At 39.8% G+C, this 22,177-nt stretch overlaps 1 protein-coding gene across 14 annotated transcripts in view; it reads right to left on the reverse strand.

Annotated features, from left to right (window-relative positions):
- Akap7 (A-kinase anchoring protein 7) overlaps positions 1-22,177 on the reverse strand; it is a 154,138-nt gene that overhangs the window by 106,432 nt on the left and 25,529 nt on the right. For all 14 annotated transcript variants that reach the window (XR_003847621.1, XR_003847620.1, XR_003847622.1 and 11 more), the window contains exons 4-5: positions 16,299-16,435; positions 12,968-13,128 (exon numbers count right to left, since the gene is read on the reverse strand). Coding sequence is in view for 11 of the 14 variants with exons in the window: in XM_029558141.1 (XP_029414001.1) it covers positions 12,968-13,128; positions 16,299-16,435 (298 nt within the window). In the remaining 3 variants the exon portion in view is untranslated. The remainder of the gene's footprint in view (positions 1-12,967; positions 13,129-16,298; positions 16,436-22,177) is intronic.

Below are 22,177 nucleotides of genomic sequence, written 5' to 3' on the forward strand. Positions count from 1 at the left end.
GGGAAGTTTAAAGAAAGGACTGCACGCACTTCGTGCAAATAAATCCAGAGCGTCCTTTAGGCTAGGCAATTACAAAGTCATCAACAGCAGTTTCTGGTAGAACCACGAGAGTCAAGTGAGGAGGTCTGATCATTATCCCAGTCACACTGTCCAAAGGCCCAATCCAGTCCCCTCAGGTCTTCAGGAACAAGAGGACAGCCATAGCCAGGACATAGTTCAAACAGGACATCAACCTCAACAGAGTAAATATGGGTTCCCTGGAGATGGTCAGGCCATGTTCACTGTAATACAAGCTACCAGTCCCTGTTTCTAGACAAGGATCTGGGGACAATCACACCTAGGTGAGGGTAGTGGTTACATGGTCCAGATTTGCATGTTACTTATCAGTCTACCTTCATAGTTCTGTTAGCCTACTATCAAAAATATGTGGGTGAGATTTCCAAAAAGATCAGATATTCTCACCCACTATGACCAGACCCTGCTGGTATCTGACCCTCACTGCCACAAATCCAAAAAGGCTGGAGGCCCTGGAGCCCATGCTCACTGCCAGAAATCCCACTGGTAAGCCCATATGAGGATAAGAGTTTATCTTTTCAACCATCAATGGTTGTAGGATTTCAAGGTTTAAAAAACATGGGCAAAGACAAAACCATCAATGGCCAATGGTGTGGCATGGTAACAGAGTAGGTAAAACCTACTGACTGAAGGAGGTAACAGAGGAAAAGAATTAAAGACAGGCTACTCTTTAAATAAACAGGCTAGGATGGGAAGAAAGATACAGTGTAAATGCCTGCAGGAAATTTAGGGTCATGAGTGTTCTAGAGTGTTGATTATAGGCTTTTTACCTATGTTTTGTTTGTTTGGAAATATGGAAGATTATCGAGTTGATAACATGTAGAGAAAGGGGCTGATAAGAAGGATAAAAATACACAAGAACAAACTGAAAAACTAACTAATAGAGCAAAATCCAGACTAAGACTGGCAGATTAGAACACAGCTAAAGGGATTGATCTTCAGAGGATAACGAAAAACTGCTTTCCTCAAATTGCATGAGATTATCATAGGCAACTGCAGCAGCAGACAGGTTTCTGAAGTACAGGGACTTGACGTCCACAGGTCCCAGGCTCAGGGTTTTCTTCTGAGAAAAGAGTGGAGGGGTGTTGCTGCTCCAGACAGGAGACCCAGCAAGGAGACAACAGACAAAGGTACTGTGGAACACCAAGCATGCCACTGCGCAGTGTGGAAACGTGAATCTTCAATAGAAGCAACCCTCATGAGTGTGATTTCTTCATTTTCCTATTCATTTGATAAATGCAAATTAACATCTTCCAAACATCACACATAAAACACTAGGCATACAATGGTGGAAAAGACAGTCATGGTCGTTGCCCTCACAAAGTTTAACCTAGTAAGAAAGACAGTGATATAATTATAACTTGTGATTAAGAGGTGTGAGGAAGAGACATGGTGGTACATGACTGTAACCCCCCATCGGGAGGTAGAGGCAAGAGGATCAGGACTTCAAGGCCAGGCTTGGTACATAAGTTATATAGGGAGTTCAAGGAATTCAAAGCCAGCCTGGGCAACATGATACACTGTGTCACCCAGCCATCCTCCCCCCACCCCCGAAAGAAATGAAAACAAAAAGAGCTTCAAGAGATTCCTACTGGGTTACAGTGATAAAAGGATACTCCACTCACAGTAGACAGTTGAACACTCCACTCATAGTAGATAGTTGAACACTCTAAGGTGCTGACATTTAAGACCTGCAGAAAAAAAGGGTCAAGGCAGATAGTATTTTCAAAAGTTCTAGGGTAGGAAAAACTTGTAGACTTCTAGTTTCTGGAAGACATAAAATTTACTGAAGCAAGTGGGCAAGGAGAGAGGACCATAAGACAGAACAGGCTTGGGGTTGAAGAGAGGCCTCCAAGGTTAAGAGCATGGGTGCTCCAAGCAGAGGACCCCAGTTTGGTTCCTAACTGGGTGCCTCACACCCACCTACAACCCCAGGCAGTTCAAGGGGATCTGATGCCCTCCTTTGGCCTCCACAGGCACCTGTACTCATGTATACACACACACACACACACACACACACACACACACACAATTAAATTTTAAAAATATTTAACTGAAAGAAAAAAAAGAGGAGAAGCTGACAGGGATTGAGCATAGAGAGCACTGTAGGTCATGACAAGATAGTGTTTCTGTTTGGTTTCTGCTCAGGAGAAAGAAAGAAGAAAAGAAAGAAAGAGAAAGAAAGAAAGAAAGGAAGGAAGGAAGGAAGGAAGGAAGGAAGAAAGAAAGAAAGAAAGAAGTTCCAATCCAGCCTGGGTTTGTAGGAAGACCCTGCCAAAGAAGTAAGAAGAAAGAAAGAAAGAAAGAAAGAAAGAAAGAAAGAAAGAAAAGCAAACAACCGAAGAGATGTGCTGCTGGTATTTGCCAGTGAGCTCAAACACAAGAACAAAACACAAGATGACTGAAAACTCCATCAAGTGTGTATTGGAGCTGGAGAGATGGCTCCATGGCTAAGAGCACTGGCTGTTCCTGCAGCGGACCTGGGCTCAGTTCCCAGCATGCACAAGGCAGCTAAAAACTGGCCATAACTCCAGTTCTAGGGGATCCAGTGCCCTCTTCTGGCCTCCACAAGCATTGCATGATTTGGTGCATTTGCATACATACAGGCAAAACATTCATACACATAAAATAAAAACAAATCCATCAAAAGAATATTTTTAAAGAGTATATAATGTGTTCTGATGCTTACACTAGTTTAAGAAAGAATAAATCCAGGCTGGTCTGGAAGAAACAAGAGGCCTCAGTGAGTCGGAGTGACGACAGAAGGTCAGTGCAACACTGAGAAAGGTGTAAAGTTGTGGTGAGGGACTGCTACATCCAAGATCTCAGAAAAAGGAGACTCCCAATGATGAAAATCAAACATTTTGCTGTGCTTACAGACTACTGGAGTGGAGTATAGGTACAGGATGCTACAGTAGAGGTGCCTTAGGGACTGTCAGAAAGTGGCGCTGTGGTGGTAGGAGTGGGGTGCTTACCATGGATGATACAGCCACCAGCTATTTAAGTGTATATGTGCCAAATACTGTGCTAACCACTTCATATACATGAGCTCATCTTATTTTGAGAATTGATATTATGTCATTTTACAAGTAAAGAAACTGAAGGATCTACTGGCTAATAGCTTAAGGCTCTGGTAATGAGCTAGCTGCACAGGGATGAAAAATGAGTTCTGATGGTCTCCACAGATCACGTTGTGGGTCAGCATGCTCAGAAAGTTGGTGTTATAGGCGCAAGGATCACAATGTGAGCTAAGAAACAAAACCCTCAGTATGTGTGAAAAATCAAGATGACAGTAGAAATGAAAGGTAGGGATAACAAAACCATGGCATGAAATGCCAACGAGGACAGGCTTGTGTGAGGCAGGACAAGAACAAAGCAACAGAGCCACCTGGAGACTACAGTGGCATCTCTGGGCCTCTGGTAAGATGGAGTTGGCAAAATGAGAGGCCTTCCCAGCAAAGGAAGCCACCATCTCACATAAAAGCTAGCTTTCAGCTATGGCAAGAAGATAAAGGTGTGTTCTCAGGAGATACTTGGGGTGTCCAGTAACTAACTTACAAAATGACAGACTACCATAGCAATTACCCAGCAAAGACTCTGGAGTTCAGCTACCTGGATTTGCATCCTGACTCTGGCACTTGCTAACATGTTACTTAACCTCTTTGTGCCTCATTTTCCCTATCTGGTAAGTGATGGTGGTAATGATGGGCCCCACAGGTTTGCTACAACTAAATGAACTACTGTTTGTAAGACAATTAGAAAACACCAACCACAGGGCAAGTCTTTTATATGTCTGATTAAAATTCAAGTAAATTAAAGGGGGAATAAGGAATGAGAGAGTAAGAAAGGAAAGTTAGTGTGGAGGATGATGCACGCAGACAGAAACAAAACTGGGTGCAGACAGTCCTCAGAGGCAGACTGGCAGTGCAGACATCCTGGTCTTTGATACATAGAGGAAGTGTGGCCAAGTTGTTTGACATGTCTGAAGACAGTCTAACTAACTCGGACCATTGGGTGAAGACTTGGAAGATTCCTGGGACACCAACAGCCTATGGTGGTTAGAAGTCCAGGTCTTTAGGCAGCAACAGCAGCCTAGACCAGTCCAGAAATGCCAGAAACTGAACAGATTCCTCACAAGGAGTGGAAAACACAGTTTGTTCTCTCCCCATCTTTAGGGGGAAATGACAAGTCAAAATAAAATAAAATAGTGCTCAAATTAACACCCTAAAACCTTTCATTTTTCCTTTTATGAGATAAATGTACTTAGAATTTTTTATCATGCTAACCAAGGGCACCTTTCTCAACTTGAAAAAATATATGCTAAGACTGTTATAATTCTAACAATCTCTCAATCTAATAACCTTAACAAAACTACATTTAGCTTAAAAATGAATAACATTACATATCCATTTCTATGCAAAAAGCTTTTCAGAGCAATTTCATCATTGTAAATGTGAAGAATTGCATTTATGCATAATTTTTGGTATTTCCTTAATCCTAAGGGCCACAGGATAATGCTAGGAAAAGAAGACTGCTGTTTTATTCTGGAAAGAAGATCAAGGTGAGAAGTAACCCAGAGCTTTTAAGGCAAATAACTTCCCTCTCTCAAGACACAGCCAAGTAATAAGAGAAAAGCACACAATTTTAGTTAATAGAATTTTTATGTAACACGGGACCCTTCATAAGAAATTGAAGACCACTGTCTTCTCAACCCCCCACAAAACAAAAAGAGGTAAAGATGAAGTAGATAGTTACAGATAAGTACAAGAGTATAAGATGTGCTAATGGGATTAGGCTCAAGGAACTTGGCAAGGCCTCTCTGTGTCCTGTGTTTTCAGAGAAAAGGACAGTCTTTTCCTCTGGGGATAGGATAGGGAGAACACCTCTCAAATGTAAATCATACTACCTGTTTCAGGAGATGCTTAGAAAACTCTTCCCATGTTTTATAACCTTCTTTAAGAATAAGGGAAGTCAGAGAGTGACCTGTCTGATTCAGCTCAAATTTAGTTCTCAGTTTAAAATGTTTTAGGTATGAGCTGAGGAGATGGCTCAGGGGGTGAAGTGCCTGCCCCACAAGCATGAGGACCTGTGTTCAGATCCACAGCACCCACATACAAAGCCAGGAACAGTGGCACACATCTGCAAAACCCTCAGCACTAGTAGGGAGGAAATACAGAACCCTAGAGTTGACTAGACAACCAGCAGAGCCAGTCAATGAGCTCCAGGTTCAATGAGAAACCTGGTCTCAAAAACTAGAGTAGAGGGGCTGGAGAGATGGTTTAACAGTTAAGAACACTGGTTGCTCTTGCATAGGACCTGAGTTCAGTTCCCAGCACCCACATGGCAACTAACAAGGGACCATAACTGTAGTTCCAGGCTCCAATGCCTTCTTCTGGCCTTCATGGGCATTGCATGACACAGGTGCACTTACATACATGCAGGCATAACACTCATATATATAAAATAAAAATAAAATTTAAAAAAAAATCAGACTAGCAGGGCTAGAGCTAGAGAGATGACTCAGCAGAGGACCTGGGTTCTGTTCCCAGCACCCACATGGTAGCTAACAATCGTAGGTAACTCCAGTTCCAGAGGATCCAATGCCTTCTTCTGGCCTCTGTGGGTACTTCTGGGGGAACAAGTATTCTCAGCGTTCAGTCCACTCTTAAGCACTAAATTTAAAAGTCAGGCTTTTTTTGTTCAGGTAATTGTAATGTTGGCTTAGTAATGCCACAACTACCTAAACATGGTTCCGAGAGCCCTAACCCTCTTAAGATTACTACCTAACAGCAGATTTTCTGATACAGAACAAGGACGCACATTTGCCACCCCCTATAAGAGTCAATCACCTTGGAAAATGCTCCCTAGGAACCTGTATGATCCAGAGACTTTACAATTGTATGAAACGCGCCTACCACATAAATAGGACAGTGGTCCCTTTGGCCATCACCCACTCTCACCTCCAGAGTGCTTTATATTATTATCTGTGTGTCTTGCCTGAATTCACAAGGATTAGGGAGCCCAGAGGAGCCCAGAGAAAGAGATCCTAGTGACAATATTATTGAACTTAAATCTAATCCTGAAGAATTCTTTTTAAAATAAAACTAGGGACTGGGGATGGAGCTCAGTGATACAGCACATGCAAGGCCCTGCAGTCAATACCCACCACCAAAAAATACAATAAAAATAAATAAAACACTGAAAAAATTCCATATATTAAAGTCTGACTATGAACACTATAAGTGACAGTCCCAAGTAAACATCAATGCCTGGCACAGTCAGTACTTAATCTTTAACATCAATAATGCAGTTGGAAGGCTAAGACACAAAGATTGCTTCAAGTTCAAGGCCAGCCTTGGGTTACATAGTACTAGGCAGACCAGGGCTATAGAGCAAGCCCTTTTCTTAAAACAATAAAAACAAATAAATAAACAAACAAAAGTATGCATTGCTTCAGCGAGTAGATAAATGAAAAACTTCCATTTCTACTAAAGTATCTGGATTTCTTATAAGCATGGGTGAAAACTAGAACCAAGAGCAGCAGCGTAAATACACATAAGGGTTCACAGCAGGGGCAACAAGCAATTAGTCTTCCCTCCATTTCTACTTGCTACAATATTTTGCTGAAATTTTTTAGAGCATAAAGATTTCTAAACAGTAGTCCCTCGGGCCTCTGGAATCAAGAAAGGAATTACAGGGGCAGTGGCCTTTGCTAAAATGACAAACCGACATGCTTGAGTTCATATTTCTATTAAGGCTGGAGAGATTTCACATTCCTCAGGACACAATGGAGCTTTCATCAATACTGGAAAATACTTTTGTGAGAATATTTGCGAAGAACAGATGGAATTCCTTGTGTCGCAAGCATCCATTGACTCATTTAAAAAGACAATGAATGAATGACTAGTCAGAAATGTTTCAATGATATTTATATTACAAAAGAAAAGTCTAGCATTTTCTCCTGAGTAGCCAGGAAAAATACATTAGGTTTGCTCACTGTGGGCATCAATTCCCAAATGATTGGTTATCAAAACTTTTAGAGCTGCTTTCTCTCTGGCTAATGATTTTAAGGCCTACTTGACTTTAAGATGTTATTTGTTCCTTGGTCACTTACACACACTTTGTTCTACCCTATCCTGAAAATAGGATTTAAGATGACTCCAAAGAAGTGCATACAACAACGTAATAAATGAATTCAAAATAAGGAAAATGAGGCAAAGAGAGATCAAAACTAGGAAAACAGATGAAATGTCCTTTTCTAAATTAAAATAAGCCATAAGCTAAATTCCAGACTTTCAGACAACCAGCTCTAGCTCAGAAAACACAAGTTAAATATCCGACATTCATCAGATTAAAAAAAAAATTGTTCAAGGAAAATAGTCCTGATTATAAGATACAAAAATAAATTTTGGGGGGCTAGAGACATAGCTCAGTTGATGGAGTGCTTGTCAACATGCACTTAAGCCCTGGGTTTGCGCCCAGTACCATATAAACTGAGCACTGTAATCCTGGCACACTTGTAATCCTGGCACTCTAAAGATAAAGAAGCAGAATGATTAGAAGTTCAGGGTCATCCTCAACCACACAGTGGGCCACAACAGACTGTCTTTAAAAAAAAAGAGTGAAAAAAAAATTTTTTCTGATCAGGTTTTTTGTTACTTAATATAATCAACATAATCAACATTTACTTTTAAATATGTACACACAGAAAACTATCATAAATCATTTTCTTATAACATCTTAAAAATAAGCCAAAATTATTTTAAGAGCAATTCTGTAATATCAATTCTATAGAGACATGGTTTTGTCTAAGTAAGCATGGAATTTTCTAATGGTCTGCCTTATTCTAAAAATGAACTGCTCATGAAGAAGAAATGGTCTTGCCACAAATAGAAGACAAGAGAAAAATGAGAAGAGTGTTGTGATAAATGCAGCTCTTAAGGACGGAGTCAAAATATTTTGTCCATAAAAGTTGTGCTGGATAGCTTTAGTGTCAACTTGACACACCTGGGTTGAGGGAGCCTCAATCGGGAAATTGCCTCTATTGGACTGGCCTGTGGCCATGTTGGAAGGGCATTTTGATGAGTGATGTGGGAGGGCCCAGCCTACTGTGGGTGGTGCCACCCCTGGGCAGGTGGGCCTCTGTTGCATAAGAAAGCAGGCTGAGCAGGGGTCAAAGAAGCAAGCCAGTAAACAGCCTTCCTCCATGGCCTGTGCTCCAGCTCCTGCTTCCAGGTTCCTGCCCTGAGTTCCTACCTTGGTGAACTACGACCTGATGATGAACCTGATGACCTGATAAACTACGACCTGGGAGATGTAAACTGAATAAACCCTTTCCTTCCCAAGTTAGTAGTAGTCAGAGTGTTTTGTCACACAAAGAAGCAAGCCAGTAAACAGCCTTCCTCCATGGCCTGTGCTCCAGCTCCTGCTTCCGGGTTCCTGCCCTGAGTTCCTACCTTGGTGAACTACGACCTGATGATGAACCTGATGACCTGATAAACTACGACCTGGGAGATGTAAACTGAATAAACCCTTTCCTTCCCAAGTTAGTAGTAGTCAGAGTGTTTTGTCACAGCAATGAAAAAACAAACTAGGACAGTGTGTGTTCATGTGTGTGTGGGTACACACATGTGTGGGTATGTGTAAATGAGTCAGTACGTTTGGGAAAAGAGAAAAACCTTGGGTATCATCTTTAAGAACAGCAACAACTCCCTTTGAGATAGAGTCTCTCATTAGCTCACCAGTTAGGCTAGATTGGCTGGCCAGCAAACCCCAGGGATCCTCTTGTCTCTATCTTCACAGCACCGGGATTACAAATGCAAACCACCACATCTGGCATTTTCCCATGGGTTCTGGGAATTGAATTCAGGTCCTCATGATGTTGGACCCCCGGTCTGGGGTACCCAATGTCCACGGAAGGTCGCACCCCAATGAAGCTTCAGAGGGAAGCGGAGATCATCAGGGCTGTTCACGTGAGATTTCAGATTGAGAATCTGTGAGTTCTGGTCAGCTGGGGCTGAAGAATCAGCTGTGATTAAGAAGAGACATTATAGTTGAAGGGGAAAGAAAAATCTTCCATGACATAAATAGCCTGAAGGAATTCACATCCACAAAAGCAGCAGTTCAGGGAGTTCTGGAAGCAATACAAAGAGCTGAAGAAAGTAATGACTATACCCAAGGGATTTCAGAAAGAAATAGAATGAAGGTATAATTGTGGAAAAAGTACAGCTATATCAACAATGTAAACAGAAATAAAAATGACAGGATTAAATACTCATGGAGAGCAGCTGAAGCTTGGCACTCTGAGAGGCCAGGAAAGGTCATAGGTGAAAGTGCAGCTTCAGTTGCAGTGAAGACCCCAGGACTCAAGGGGTCATGGAGAGAAACTGAGGCTTTGCACACCAAGAGGCAAGAAGAGGCCTTTGGTGAAAGTGTAGCCTCAGTTTCAGTGGTGACCCCAGCATTTTGGAGATGCCGGGACCATGGGACGACCACCAAGGACAGCGGCAGGTGTGGAATGGAGCTGGCCTGGGTCTGCGAGACAAGCTGAGTGTGCTGTGGACTGCAGAGTCAGAGCAGTGGAGCTGCCAGTACCCTTTGGAGCCAGAAGATCGTGAGTGAATCCCAGATGTCCAGCCTTGAGCTAATTTGCTGGACTTCAGTTTTGCTTAGGTGTGCCCGATTCTTCCCTTTGAAATAAGACAGTACTTGTTTTGGATTTTACAGAAGCAAGCCAGTGAGCAGAGTTCCTCCATGGCCTTTGCTCCAGCTCCTGCTTCCAGGTTCCTGCCCTGAGTTCCTACCTTGGGCTCCCTGATGAACTGCAACCTGGGAGATGTAAGCTGAATAAACCCTTTCCTCCCCAAGTTGGTATTGGTCAGAGTATTTTGTCACAGCAATGAAGAAACAAACTAAGACAAAAGTCTAGCATATCTAATTACAAACTATACCTTTTAGAAAATTAGGTAATTCATTTACCTTTTTTACATTTATTTACTCATTGTGTATGTGTGTGTGCATGTGTGTGTGTGACACAGCACATGTATGGAGGAAGCTCGCAGGACTCAGTTCTCTCCTTCCACCAGGTGGGTCCTCAGGATGGAACTCAGGTCATCAGGCCTGGTGGACAGTGCCTTAATCTGCCAAGCTGACTCCCAGTCTCAATTAGTTACCATTTTTGTACACTGATCTTTCATCTAGCAACCTTACTGAACTCTATATCAAGCTTTAATAATTTGTCTTTGTCTTATATTTTAAACATCTACCTAATATTTGTTCCTCTTTGTGAAAATAAAGGAAGAAGATTTCATTAATCTCTGTTAAGGACAACTCTCCTAAACTTTCAAAATTCAATATACTGTTCTTTGGCCATTACTAATCCTTGTAACACTCTTACTTCTAGACTTCTATTACCACTAATCTTCAACCTACAGTCCCATTCTTCCAAGCACTGACCCCAGCCACACTTTATTTCATTCTCTAAGGTAAAAAGCATCACATCATCAGACACTCTTAACCACACTCCTGCTAGTGCCCATGTTCTCTTCTCTTAGCTCATTTGCCATGTAAGGACCAAGTTTGGATTAACTCATCAGTTTCCCCTCTCCATTCCCATACCTACATCTCAGAATAGTGCCTGAGAAAAGAAAGTATAGTTTTGGAATATCATCGCAAACAATTTAGCATTGTTCTGCTGCCCCATTATACACTGCTTCATAAAATGTCCACATCTACTTCCCTTGACCATATTTAAAACCACCATTTTCCTAAAACGTGTATGAATCTCATTTCATGATACTCCTTGATTTGCAATTTGAAATTTAATAAAGCTGAACTGCTGGGAGATGGTGAGTAAAGGCACTTGCTTTGCAAGCCTGGCAACCACAGCTCAATTCCTAGAACCCATGTAAAATAGAAGGAGGGAACCAACTCCCCAAAGCTATCCTCCAGTCCCAACATATGTACTGTGACAGATGCACTCCCACACTCATACATTCACACACACACACACACACACACACACACACACACAAATCTTTTTTTAAAGCTGAACTAATTGAGGTTCCCTGAATATGCCTTAATTTCTTTACACATATTCTTTCCTCCAGAGAGCCTTCTAAGTTCCTTCAAATCTCAGCTCAATGCTACAGAGCCTTTCTCCTGTGCATCCACAATACACTCACCTGCCTATAGGCAGAGAAATAACTGTGCTCCATCATACGTGATCACCCATTTTTTTCTATATTACTGCTCCTGAGAGGACAAAGAACTTTTTTCTGTTTCCAAGCACCTAACCAATCACATGTTGACATGATGAATTATTCCTACTAAAGCACAATTCCTTCACATGTTGAAGTAATGAATTCCTTCCACTAAAGTGCAATTCCTTGAGCATGACATTATGCAAAAGAAATTTAGAGGAAATAAATTTATAAAAACCTTAGTTAAGTTGAATGTGGCTGTTTGACCAGTAACATCCATAGTAAATTTTACATTCATACACCATAAAATGTTCTTATATAAAATGCTTTTCAAATAAATAATAGAATTCTATTAGTCAAATATGAATAGCTTTACATTTGATACACTTGAACAGATTGTGAACTAAGCCAACTTATACTACTTATCACAGTTAACTCTGTTCTATTTCAACAGCTGGTGTGAATGACAGGCCCTAAGAAGACATTGCCATTCACAAAATATTTGCCTCAAATGCCTTGAAAGCATGAAAGAAAAACCAACAATGAAACCTGGTTCTCACTCTACCCATCCTTCTACTAATGATGTGCTGTGGAATAGGCAATTATTAATGCATAGAGGCGATATAATATGAAGGGTGAAAGCATATCCTTAAAGGTCACAGACAATGTGGTACTCTTTATTATGCTAAAACCAACTGAAATAAAAATACAGACACTTTGAGAGAATACAAGAAAGTAATAGACACCAACTTCAGTATGGTGGTTAAGTGAAGGAAGACCAAGGGAAAGACTATGAAGACAACAGTCAGTTAAAATCCTAGTTTTCATTTTGGTAATAGATGTTCAGGTTATTAAATTCTTTTTCTAAAGAGAGATAAGAGTTAGAGAGGGGATAAAAGAGGGAGAGGACAAAGGAGAGGAACGAAGAGAAGAAAAGAAAAGGACAGAATAGAGATAGAAAAAAACTAAAAAGATACAAAACAAACGAAGCGTGTCCTGAATCCAAGATCTCTGACACTACAATAAGATGACATAAGATGACACTATATGGCATGAAATTAATATAAAACTTGCTCATCGCTTGCAGGCTAATACCCAACCTATTATCTCTGAACCAAACTCAAATCCACTCATCCAGGTTTGCTTTTTTTCCCTCAATCAAATTCCAAATTTATTGGAATTGGATGTGTCTTCTGTAATTGGTCTCAGTAAGTGTGAGGCCTTTACCCCTTGTCAATAGACCTTCTGCTCAGCAAGCAATAGCCAAAAAGGCAGAGGAGAGTTGTGTGAATGGAAAAGCTGCTGATGGATCGACTGGGTCTCTGGAGTAGAGATGACCATTCCCACAAGTCTCTGAGTAGGCAAGTGGTGACTGTCATTAATTCATTCAATGCTTACTAAATATGAACTATGTGTAGATGTTATGATAAGAAAAAGGATCCTTCAGACTCACAATTCATACTTGAATCCAGTCTATCATCCCTAGAAAGCTTCAGAATCAACATTCTTCTCAAACCAAGAAGTAAGACAACTTCCCAGGCTCTGAGGCATTACTTACAGTCAATACCAAAGTAGCTCATGTACAAAGTGAAGTTACACTGGCTTCCAAATTCAAAGATGTCATATCTCTGTGGTAATCACTGGAAAAAACATTACATGAGATTTCATGAGTTCTACTGCTGTCTGTTTACCTGCTATCTCCAAAAGCGGGTCGATGTGGTCTCCTTCTGCCAGCTTCACAAAGCCAACCTGACTTCCAAACGTGCCAATCCCTTGGAAGGGCAAAGTCAACTGTTTCCCTTTGAGGATTTCCTCAATGAATGGCTTCAATTCCAAAAGCGAATCAATCCCACTGGTAAAAGACAACATTTTTCAGCAACATGCTAAGTAATAAAATATACAGAATCAACTAAGGAAAAACTAACCCATTCAGAAAGATAAATTTTATATACATACTAATTATTTTAACATTCAATATATCTTCTAGGTCTAACTTATAGTTAAACTATTTATTTTTAAACAATAACTATAGAAGTAAATTAAGTCTTTGGCCTAATTATAATTCCTATTAAAGACATGAATATAGATATTATCATATAGTTCATCGAGAAATTTCAGGGTTGGAGAGATGGCTCAGGGGTTAAGAGCAATGGCTACTCTTGACCCAAATTTGATTCCCAGCACACACATAGAGGCTAACAACCATCTATAACTCCAGTTCCAGGGGAGCCAACGCCCTCTTCTGGCCTCGATGGCCATTGCATGACACAGGTGCATTTACATACATGCAAGCAATATGCCCATACACATAAGTTAAAAATAACAAATAAGCCAGGCATGGTGGTGCACGCCTTTAATCCCAGCACTTGGGAGGTAGAGGCAGGTGGATCTCTGTGAGTTTGAGGCCAGCCTGGTCTACATAGTGAGTTCTAGGCCAACTGGGGCTACAGGGAGACTCTGTCTCAAAAAAGGCAAAAAGAAAGTAGTAGTAGCAGTAGTAGTAGTAGTAGTAGTAGTAGTAGTAGTAGTAGTAGTAGTAATAAATTTTTAAAAACTAGAAATTTCGAAGTCAAACATGGTGGCCCGTACCTCTAATCACAGCACTCTAGAGGTTGAGGCAGGTAGGTTCCCTTAAGTTTGAGGCCAATCTGGGCTATATAACAAGTGAGAACTTGACTCAAAAAAAAAAAATAAGAAGGGAGGGAGGGAGGGGAGAGAGAGGAAGAAAGAAAGAAGAGAGAGAGAGAGAGGGAGAGAGGAAGGAAGGAAGGAAGGAAGGAAGGAAGGAAGGAAGGGGAAAGAAGGAAGGGAGAGAGAGAGAGAAGGAAGGAAGGAAGGAAGAAAAGAAAGAAAGAAAGAAAGAAAGAAAGAAAGAAAGAAAGAAAGAAAGAAAGAAATACATTTCTAACCAAGAAAATATTACATATATAGCAAAGAACTGGAGAATAGCCCAGTGGTACAGCAGTTACCTAGCATGCATGAGGTCCTAGATTCAATCCCCAGTACCCTCAAGGGAGAAGAGAACTACAACTCAAAACCATTTTTGGACCAAGGTTTTACTAAAAATATATCAAAAAATGTTTTGAAAAACCTACTACACATAAGAGCTTTATTAGATTGTGGGGAATGTTCTAAATGTTGCTTTGTTTTTTTGCTTGTCTATTTCTGGGGTGGGTTTTTGAGGCAGGGTTTCATGAAGTCAGGGATGACCTTAAACTTCTGATCCTCTTGCCTCCACCTCCCAAGTGTTAGGATGAAAGGTGTGCTCTGGACTGGAGAGTGAATCCAGGCTTTGTACATAGTAAGTAAGCACTCAACCAGCCTAAGTCCTAGATTTTTTAAATCAAAGTACTAATATTTACTTATATAAGATTTATTGTTTGCAATGCATTCTACTAAAACTGAATATACATTCTCTCTTAAAATATAACAGTTTCTATAATAAGATAATTTACACTTAGATTCATAAGAAAAATAAATATAATTGTGTTTGCCAACCACAGCTGAATGCATGTTACTGCAATTTAACCTATGTTCATTAGGAATACTCTGTGTTTCAAATCTTCATTTTTCTTTATATTATTGAGTTAGACATTATCAAATTTTGAATACTTTAAAATTAAGAGTAATTACTTTCATCTTGAAAAGAATTTGGGTGTACACGCCATATGAGAAAAAATATTAAAGTCTCACTAGAGGGCAGCAATTACTTAAAAAAGAAACAACCGTGCACAGAAAGGAAAGGATTTTGAAACATGTTTCTAACAAAACCATCATTAAATTATCCTGTTTGCCAGTCAAATGTGTGAGAAAGAATGGGTGAAGTAGAAACTGAAACGTTCCACCTAGGAAAATGACAGCCCTAATGACTACTAAGAGAGCCCTTCCCACTGCATAACAGGCCATGTGCTTAGGGCTCTTGCTTATGTTGGCACTATTCTTTTCTCCATTTACTAGGAGAACAAATGATTTGTTCAAGTCAGGCAACTAATAAAGGTAGCTTTGCCATAGATCTAGAACCTTCACCAAAGTCTCCACCTAGACTCTAGAATCAGACTCCAGAATGCTTGCATCATGAACATAAGCAACACAATTATGTAACCAAGGGATACTATTTGATAACAGCAACAGAGTGAAAATCTAATTAAGAATATTTAAGCTGAAAGGCAGGTGGATCTCTGTGAGATCAAGACTAGCCTGATCTATATAGCAAGTTCCAGATTAGCTAGGGATACAAGGGAGACAATCTCAAAAAAAAAAAAGAAAGAAAGAAAGAAAAAGAAAAGAATATTTAAGCTGGGGGGGTGGAGAGATGGGTCAGAATTTAAGATGGTTTTCTGCTCTTGCAGAGAACTGGGGTTCAGGTCCCAGCATCCACATGGTGGCTAACAACCATCTTAACTCCAGTTCCAGAGGATCTGACACCCCTCTTCTGGCCTCCATGGGCACTGCATTCATGGTGTACTTACATACATGCAGGCAAAACACTCATACACATAAAATAAAAATAAATAAGGGCTGGTCAGTAGTAAGGCCAGTCTCAGTAGTTAAGAGCAATGGCTGCTCTTGCAGAGGAACTGGGTTCGGTTCCCAACACCCACATGGCAGCTAATAAGCAGTTTCAGGGTATTCAACACCCTCTTCTGACCTCTGCAGGCACTGCATAACACAGGTGCACTTACATACATGCAGGCAATACACTCATACACATAAAATAAAAATAATAAAATATAAATAAATAAATAATAGAATATTTAAGCTGAGTGTGGTAAAGCATGCTTGTAATCTCAGCACTCGGGCAGCAGAGGCCAGGGGATCAGAAGTTCAAGGCCATCCTTGACACAGTAAGATCAAGGCCAGCCTGTGTTACATGAAACCCTGCCTCAAAAAAAAAAAATTCTGAGTGTGACTATCAATCAGGATAAAGAATATTTCTTAAGAATGGCAAGCCTCTTTGGGTTCCTCTACATTTACAGAGAGTAATAATTTGAAAATAATGTTCAAGAAATATGCACTACTCACATATTTACTTCATCTTCATTTAATAATTGCATCACTAGCAGGGTAATATGAAAGGAACCATCACGGACCATTGCTTGGGACAGCCGCTGATCTTGCTGTAGTATTGCATTCTGCAGGATCTTAATTCTACCTGTAATCTAGTCAATCAGGCAAAAAAAAAAGAACCAGACATAGGTAGGTAAGCAAAACTTTTATATCAGTAAGAAAAATAAGCAACCAATTACTAAAATTAGAACAATGACAAGATTCTGCAACAAAACAAACACTATTTGTTCTTGAACTTCCTAGACAGTTGATTTGGATGGCTTCATAGACTATGTAAATTGTTTTTATAAATTGTTTTTTTTATTTTATTTATTATTTTTATTTTATGTGTATGCGTGTATTGCCTGCATGTAGGTAAGCCCACCAGTGTTGTGCAATGCCTGCGGAGGTCAGAAGAGGCTGTTGGATCCCCTGGGAGTGGAGTTACAGACAGTTGTTAGCTGCTATGTGGGTGCTGGGATCTGAACCCAGGTCTTCTGTAAGAACAACCAGTATTCTTAACTGCTGAGCCATCTCTCCAGCCCCTAGAATATGTAAGTTTAGAAAATCCCAAAATGCTTGTCCATCTTACCAGCACTGAGCCCAATATTCTTATTTTGCAGCCTGGGTCACTGACTGGGTGGAAAAACTCCCCATGGCCACGTATCCTTTTAGAAATGTGTCCTTGAATAAGGGTATGACTCACTAATTATGATCATTCCTAAGAGAAAAGCGTTATTCTTCCACAGAAAGGTCAAATCAGCAGACAACATTCCATTTCTGTTAGAAGCAATATTTATCTGTCCCCAAGTGAATGTGTCTGAGGACCTACTCACAGCCTTTTAGATTTTCTAGGATAGGAAGAATTCCTACAAGAATGAATGCTGTCCTTTTTTTCCTGATGACTGAGGGGGTGGGGGCATCATCATGGAAACAGAGCTGAAGGAAATCCAGACCACTGCAGTCTGCACCCAGGTGAGAGCCCCACTGGCCTGGCAACTCCACTTTTACCTCAAGACACCTGTTCCTCTGGAACAGAAAGGGAAAGGCTGTATCTCCTTCCTCCATTTTCTGTTAGATCTAATTCTGATCAACCTCTAAATGTGACTATAAAACAGCAAGCCCAGAGACAGCCCCAAGAGCAGAGAAAGCACAAAAGCCTGGGTCAGCCAGACTATAAGAGAAAAAAGAAAAAGAGGGACTGCCAGTAGAACCAGACTCTATTTTTTTAAAAAGCAGGATCAGAAAAGCACTGAAGCAGGAGCAGAGCAGGCTTTCTGATACTGGAGAGGCTGTTTTATCCTGAACAATGTTCCCATTATCTGTGGAATGTGACCAAGCAAATCATAAGACTGTTCCGGAACCTGAAGTCTCACAGACACTTTTTCCTTGAACCGGGTTCCACCGAGTCCTCTGCTGGATTAGGCCCAGCATTAGCTCTCTTCTTTGTCTTTGGAGAACTGAGAAAGAATCTTGTGAGGTCACTTTGGAGAAAATCTCCCTTCCTTGGTGTCCTGACCACCTTCCCAATGACCTGCCTTCAGCACTAATTCTATCAAGTTAGATGTTTCCTCTTAGCAATTTTCTATCTATTGACCCCAACACTGCTACTTGGTTACAAATCTCCCTAGTGTTTTCTGAAGTTGTAATCAAGTCTATTGTCCCCTACTGGAGGCTCTGTTTCCTATCACCTATGTCCCTATGCCTATCTCCATGGACTCCTTTAATAGAATCTCCTTACTATCTTTAACATTTAAATAATGTTAATACCATGTATCTTTACAATAAATCCACATGATTAAAGTGGCCTTGGTATTTCTCTATCCCTTGTCCTCTGAAAAAGACTAACAGTGGAAATGTTTTCCCAGTAGTGTTAAAGCAAAATTAAAATGGAGGCCAAGCCTGAAGCACCTCTGATCAAGCAAAACAAAGTCAGTCTTAAAATTGTTCAAAGATGTTAAAAATAGCCTTAACTTTGCTTAAACTGAAAAAATAAGCAAAATTTAATTTGAGTCATTTCTGGTCATTTCTGCTTATGTTAGACAGAACTGTAACTTAGCCTCAGCCAATCACAAGCAGCCAACTAACATATAATTATGTGACTAGGGATATTCCATCAAGGTAAACCATAAAAGGCAATTTTGTAAGTACAACCAATGTCTTTATTTTACTCCCACATTTTTCCTATAAATACTTGCCTCTGACACAATGAAATTGGAACACTAAATCTTTTTGAGTCTGCTATCTCCAAACTGCTTCTTACTCAAACTTAATAAAACATTACTGTGCCTAAGATTTTCCTTTTACAGGTTAGTGGTAGAAGTGGCCCTCAAAAAAGACCCCTAGTGACCTCCAGGAGAATGGAGAAGCCAGGCTAAGGAGAAGACCATGACCAGGATGCTCACTACTTTCTAGAGGCCCAAAGCTAGTCCTTCTCAGATTTTGAGTTGCCCATTTTGCATTCTGAGCACTCTAAGTTTCTTTTGTGTAATATATCACCAAGATCAAAGTATCTATTCACCAGGAACTCAACTCCACCCATTTGGAAACCTTAGGTAAGTAAATTTTGAAAAGACAGGCTATAACAATTTCATTAGTATCTAAAGAGTTAGGGACTCCTCTGTCTGGAACTTCTGCTAATTTTATCTTCAGAAATTATAGACATGAAACCTGTACCTTTCTACAGAAATGGGCGAACCTTATCAGAGATGACTTAAGAGTTGCAGTAGACACCATGAGGAATGTTTAGCCTAGATAAAATTATTCATCCCTCAGAGCTCCTGGAATGGGTTTTACTGTTTGTTTGCTTTTCAATGCTGGGAACCAAACCCAGGGCCTCCTGCCTGTTAAGCATATGCTCTACTACTGAGCTATATCCCATGCCTGAGATGCATTTTTTTTCACATACTCAGACTTCCAAAAAAACAAGTGATTTTTAAACTATGTTTCCAAAAGACTCAACACTGAATTCAAATAGAACAAATGAAGTTTCAGCAATAAATTCAGAATGAAAACAAAAAGAACTATGCAATAACTGACATAGTGGTTTCCTCCCTTCAGCCTCCTCTGTATAATTATTCTTAGTCTACTAACCCATTTGTTTAACTGTCTTCTCCTCTATCCTACTAATCCTTTTATTCAATATCCCATACCCTGAGGAACATAAGAAATGGGAAACCAGTAGAATGCCTCACAAAGTTAGGCCCTCCAAACAGCCAGGACTGACTGCTGGAAGTATTTTTAACTTCTCAGTCAAAAACTGAACTCAGAGCATTATTGGCAAAAGATTTTCCAAATTCCAGAGAAAATCCACAAAATAACTGACTGATAAAATTTATAATCTGTATACAAACCTAAGACTCAGGATGTCCTGATTTGTATTAGTTTACATACAAGATGTGAGGACCCACCAATCCACTTTACACTCTACTCACAACAAATTGGCATAAAGAAAGCATTTCAAGGAGTGAGGGGTTTCAAACCAAATTCAGAAAATCTTTTTCTGACCAGCCCACATGTCATCTACACCATTCTCAGAAATGCACACCTTCCTACTGGTGAGAGTGGGATGTGCTTTCTAACCTAAGAGGACATACAAAGAACTCTCTGAAAGAAAAATGATTCCAGGTTTCCTGACCCTTTGGAACCTGAATGTTGCTCTGTTTCCCACAAATAGGAAAAACTGAAAGCCAAATCTCTCTAATCACCAATTTCTTCCTCAACCATCATAGGGAAAAGTAAAAGCTAAGCCTGTTAATACAAAGAATGGTCATTGCCTCAGTTGCACCAATCTCCCTAAAGTTGTAGGCCATCCAAGGACTTTCACCAGTTGTGGGGTATTTAGCAAAATGAGGATTCATAATTATTTATACTAAACACTACAACACTCCAATCTACCAAGTAAAAAACCTAACAGAAGAAGCAGGTTATTTGTTCAAGACTTATCTGGAATAAATGAAATTGTAATACCAAGATTCTCAGTGGTTCTGAATCCTAACATTATGTGCCTACAGATCCATAATGCACTCACAGTGATAGACTTCTGCTTTGCCTTCCATGGTATTTGAGCTGATGAGAGCTAGTATTCATTTGCCTTTAATGATCAGCAGTACATGCATACTATATGCCACATGGGTTCCCTGTAGCCCCATCTTACCATCTCAGCCATTACACTGTTGGCATTACACTGCCGGCCTTACAAGTCCCAAGAAAACCCACTCACCCAATATGTAGAGAATCTGATACTATGTTCCCTACCAAAGTAGATGCTGAAATAAACACAGTTATTCCCTTTCAACAAATAGTACAGCAGTGCCAGAAAAAAAAGTTCAGTCAAGAGAAGGTCTATTATTTACGCCAAGATCTGACTGCAGAGGAATTTCCCTCTCACCTGAGTCAGTACAGATACTGGGAGGTTTCTGTGGACTTGGGGAGTGTTACAGATTTTGGCCAATTTCTCTCTGATAATATCCCATTATATGAACTTAGAAAAACTCTCCCAGAACCTTCACCATGGGAAAATAGCCATAAACAAGTTTTTGGCCAAATAAAACTGGCCTTATACCAGTTTTTAGCATTTTAGTGCAATGTCTTATATGGCAAAATACTTTTAGACCACTATTAGTTTTGAATTATCCACTACTTGTAAAACTAAAAATTAAAAACTGTAAAATCCTTTGGAGACTATATATGGCAAAATACTTTTAGACCACTATTAGTTTTGAATTATCCACTAGTTGTAAAACTAAAAATTAAAAACTGTAAAATTCTTTGGAGACTATTATGTCCATGAAGTCATATAATACTTGTAATACAGAGTTAACCTCAAACCTACAACAACTTTAAAGCTAATCTAATCAAGCAATATATTTCTAACTATGCTTTGATGCTTCAGATTAATTTATAGATTACTTTATATAATCTTAGGCTTTTTAAAATGTTTTTCATTCCTAATTCTTAGAAAGTAAAAGTAAAGAAAAACACTGCAGAGTCTTAACTGGATGTCATTTTTTTTAAGTACTAATGTCATCAAAGGCCAACAGAAACTAATTTTTATAGTCACTTCCAAATTCTACAGTCATTAAACCTTATCTGTCACTATAATACCCAGCCACTGGCAAAACTACACAAAGTCCATTTTCAAAACCTCATACTACAAAGTAAAATTTAAAAATGACATTAAAAGCAGGTTCTAAAAATAAAAACTTCACTGAAATCTTAAACATTCTACTCACTGAGTTAACAGAAAAGTAGGCATTCATCTGCCGAGCATCACCACTAAGCCATATTCCACATACCTAAAATAATGCAATTAGAACATAGATCTTTACATCTTTGAAACTTTTTAATTGACCCAAAGCATATGAGACTTCAAAGAAGATGCCATAAAGTTAGCATGCTCCTGCATGAGAGATGTAAGTTATATGCTAGTAAAAAGAATGCCTTTGACCTCATCCTCTAACATTGCATTTAGAATTTTTCCAAGCTGTTAACATATATCATTGCTAAACTTGTTTCCTCATTAGAAGCTATTAGAATCCTAGCAATATGCTACATAGAGGTCTGGGGTATAGCTTATTGATAGTGTGCTTGCTTAGCACACAGGGGACCTAGGTTTGATTTCCAGCACAAGGAAAAAAATACATATGATATATGTTACTCTTTCTTCAAACCTAAATGCTCTCATTTTCCTTGCCTGTCTACAATCATAAAAATTACTTGAAAAAGGACTTTCTTTTCTCCCTACAGTTAAGAGTTATGCAATTTGGGAGTCTTTTAGATAGACCCACTGAAGGGGTACCCCAGTTTCGTCACCCTGCATCCCTGTTCAGCATGGAAGAAGCCAGAGCGGTCTG

This window comes from Nannospalax galili, unplaced genomic scaffold (genome assembly GCF_000622305.1).
Source record: "Nannospalax galili isolate Female #2095 unplaced genomic scaffold, S.galili_v1.0 scaffold186, whole genome shotgun sequence".
Lineage (NCBI taxonomy): Eukaryota > Metazoa > Chordata > Mammalia > Rodentia > Spalacidae > Nannospalax > Nannospalax galili.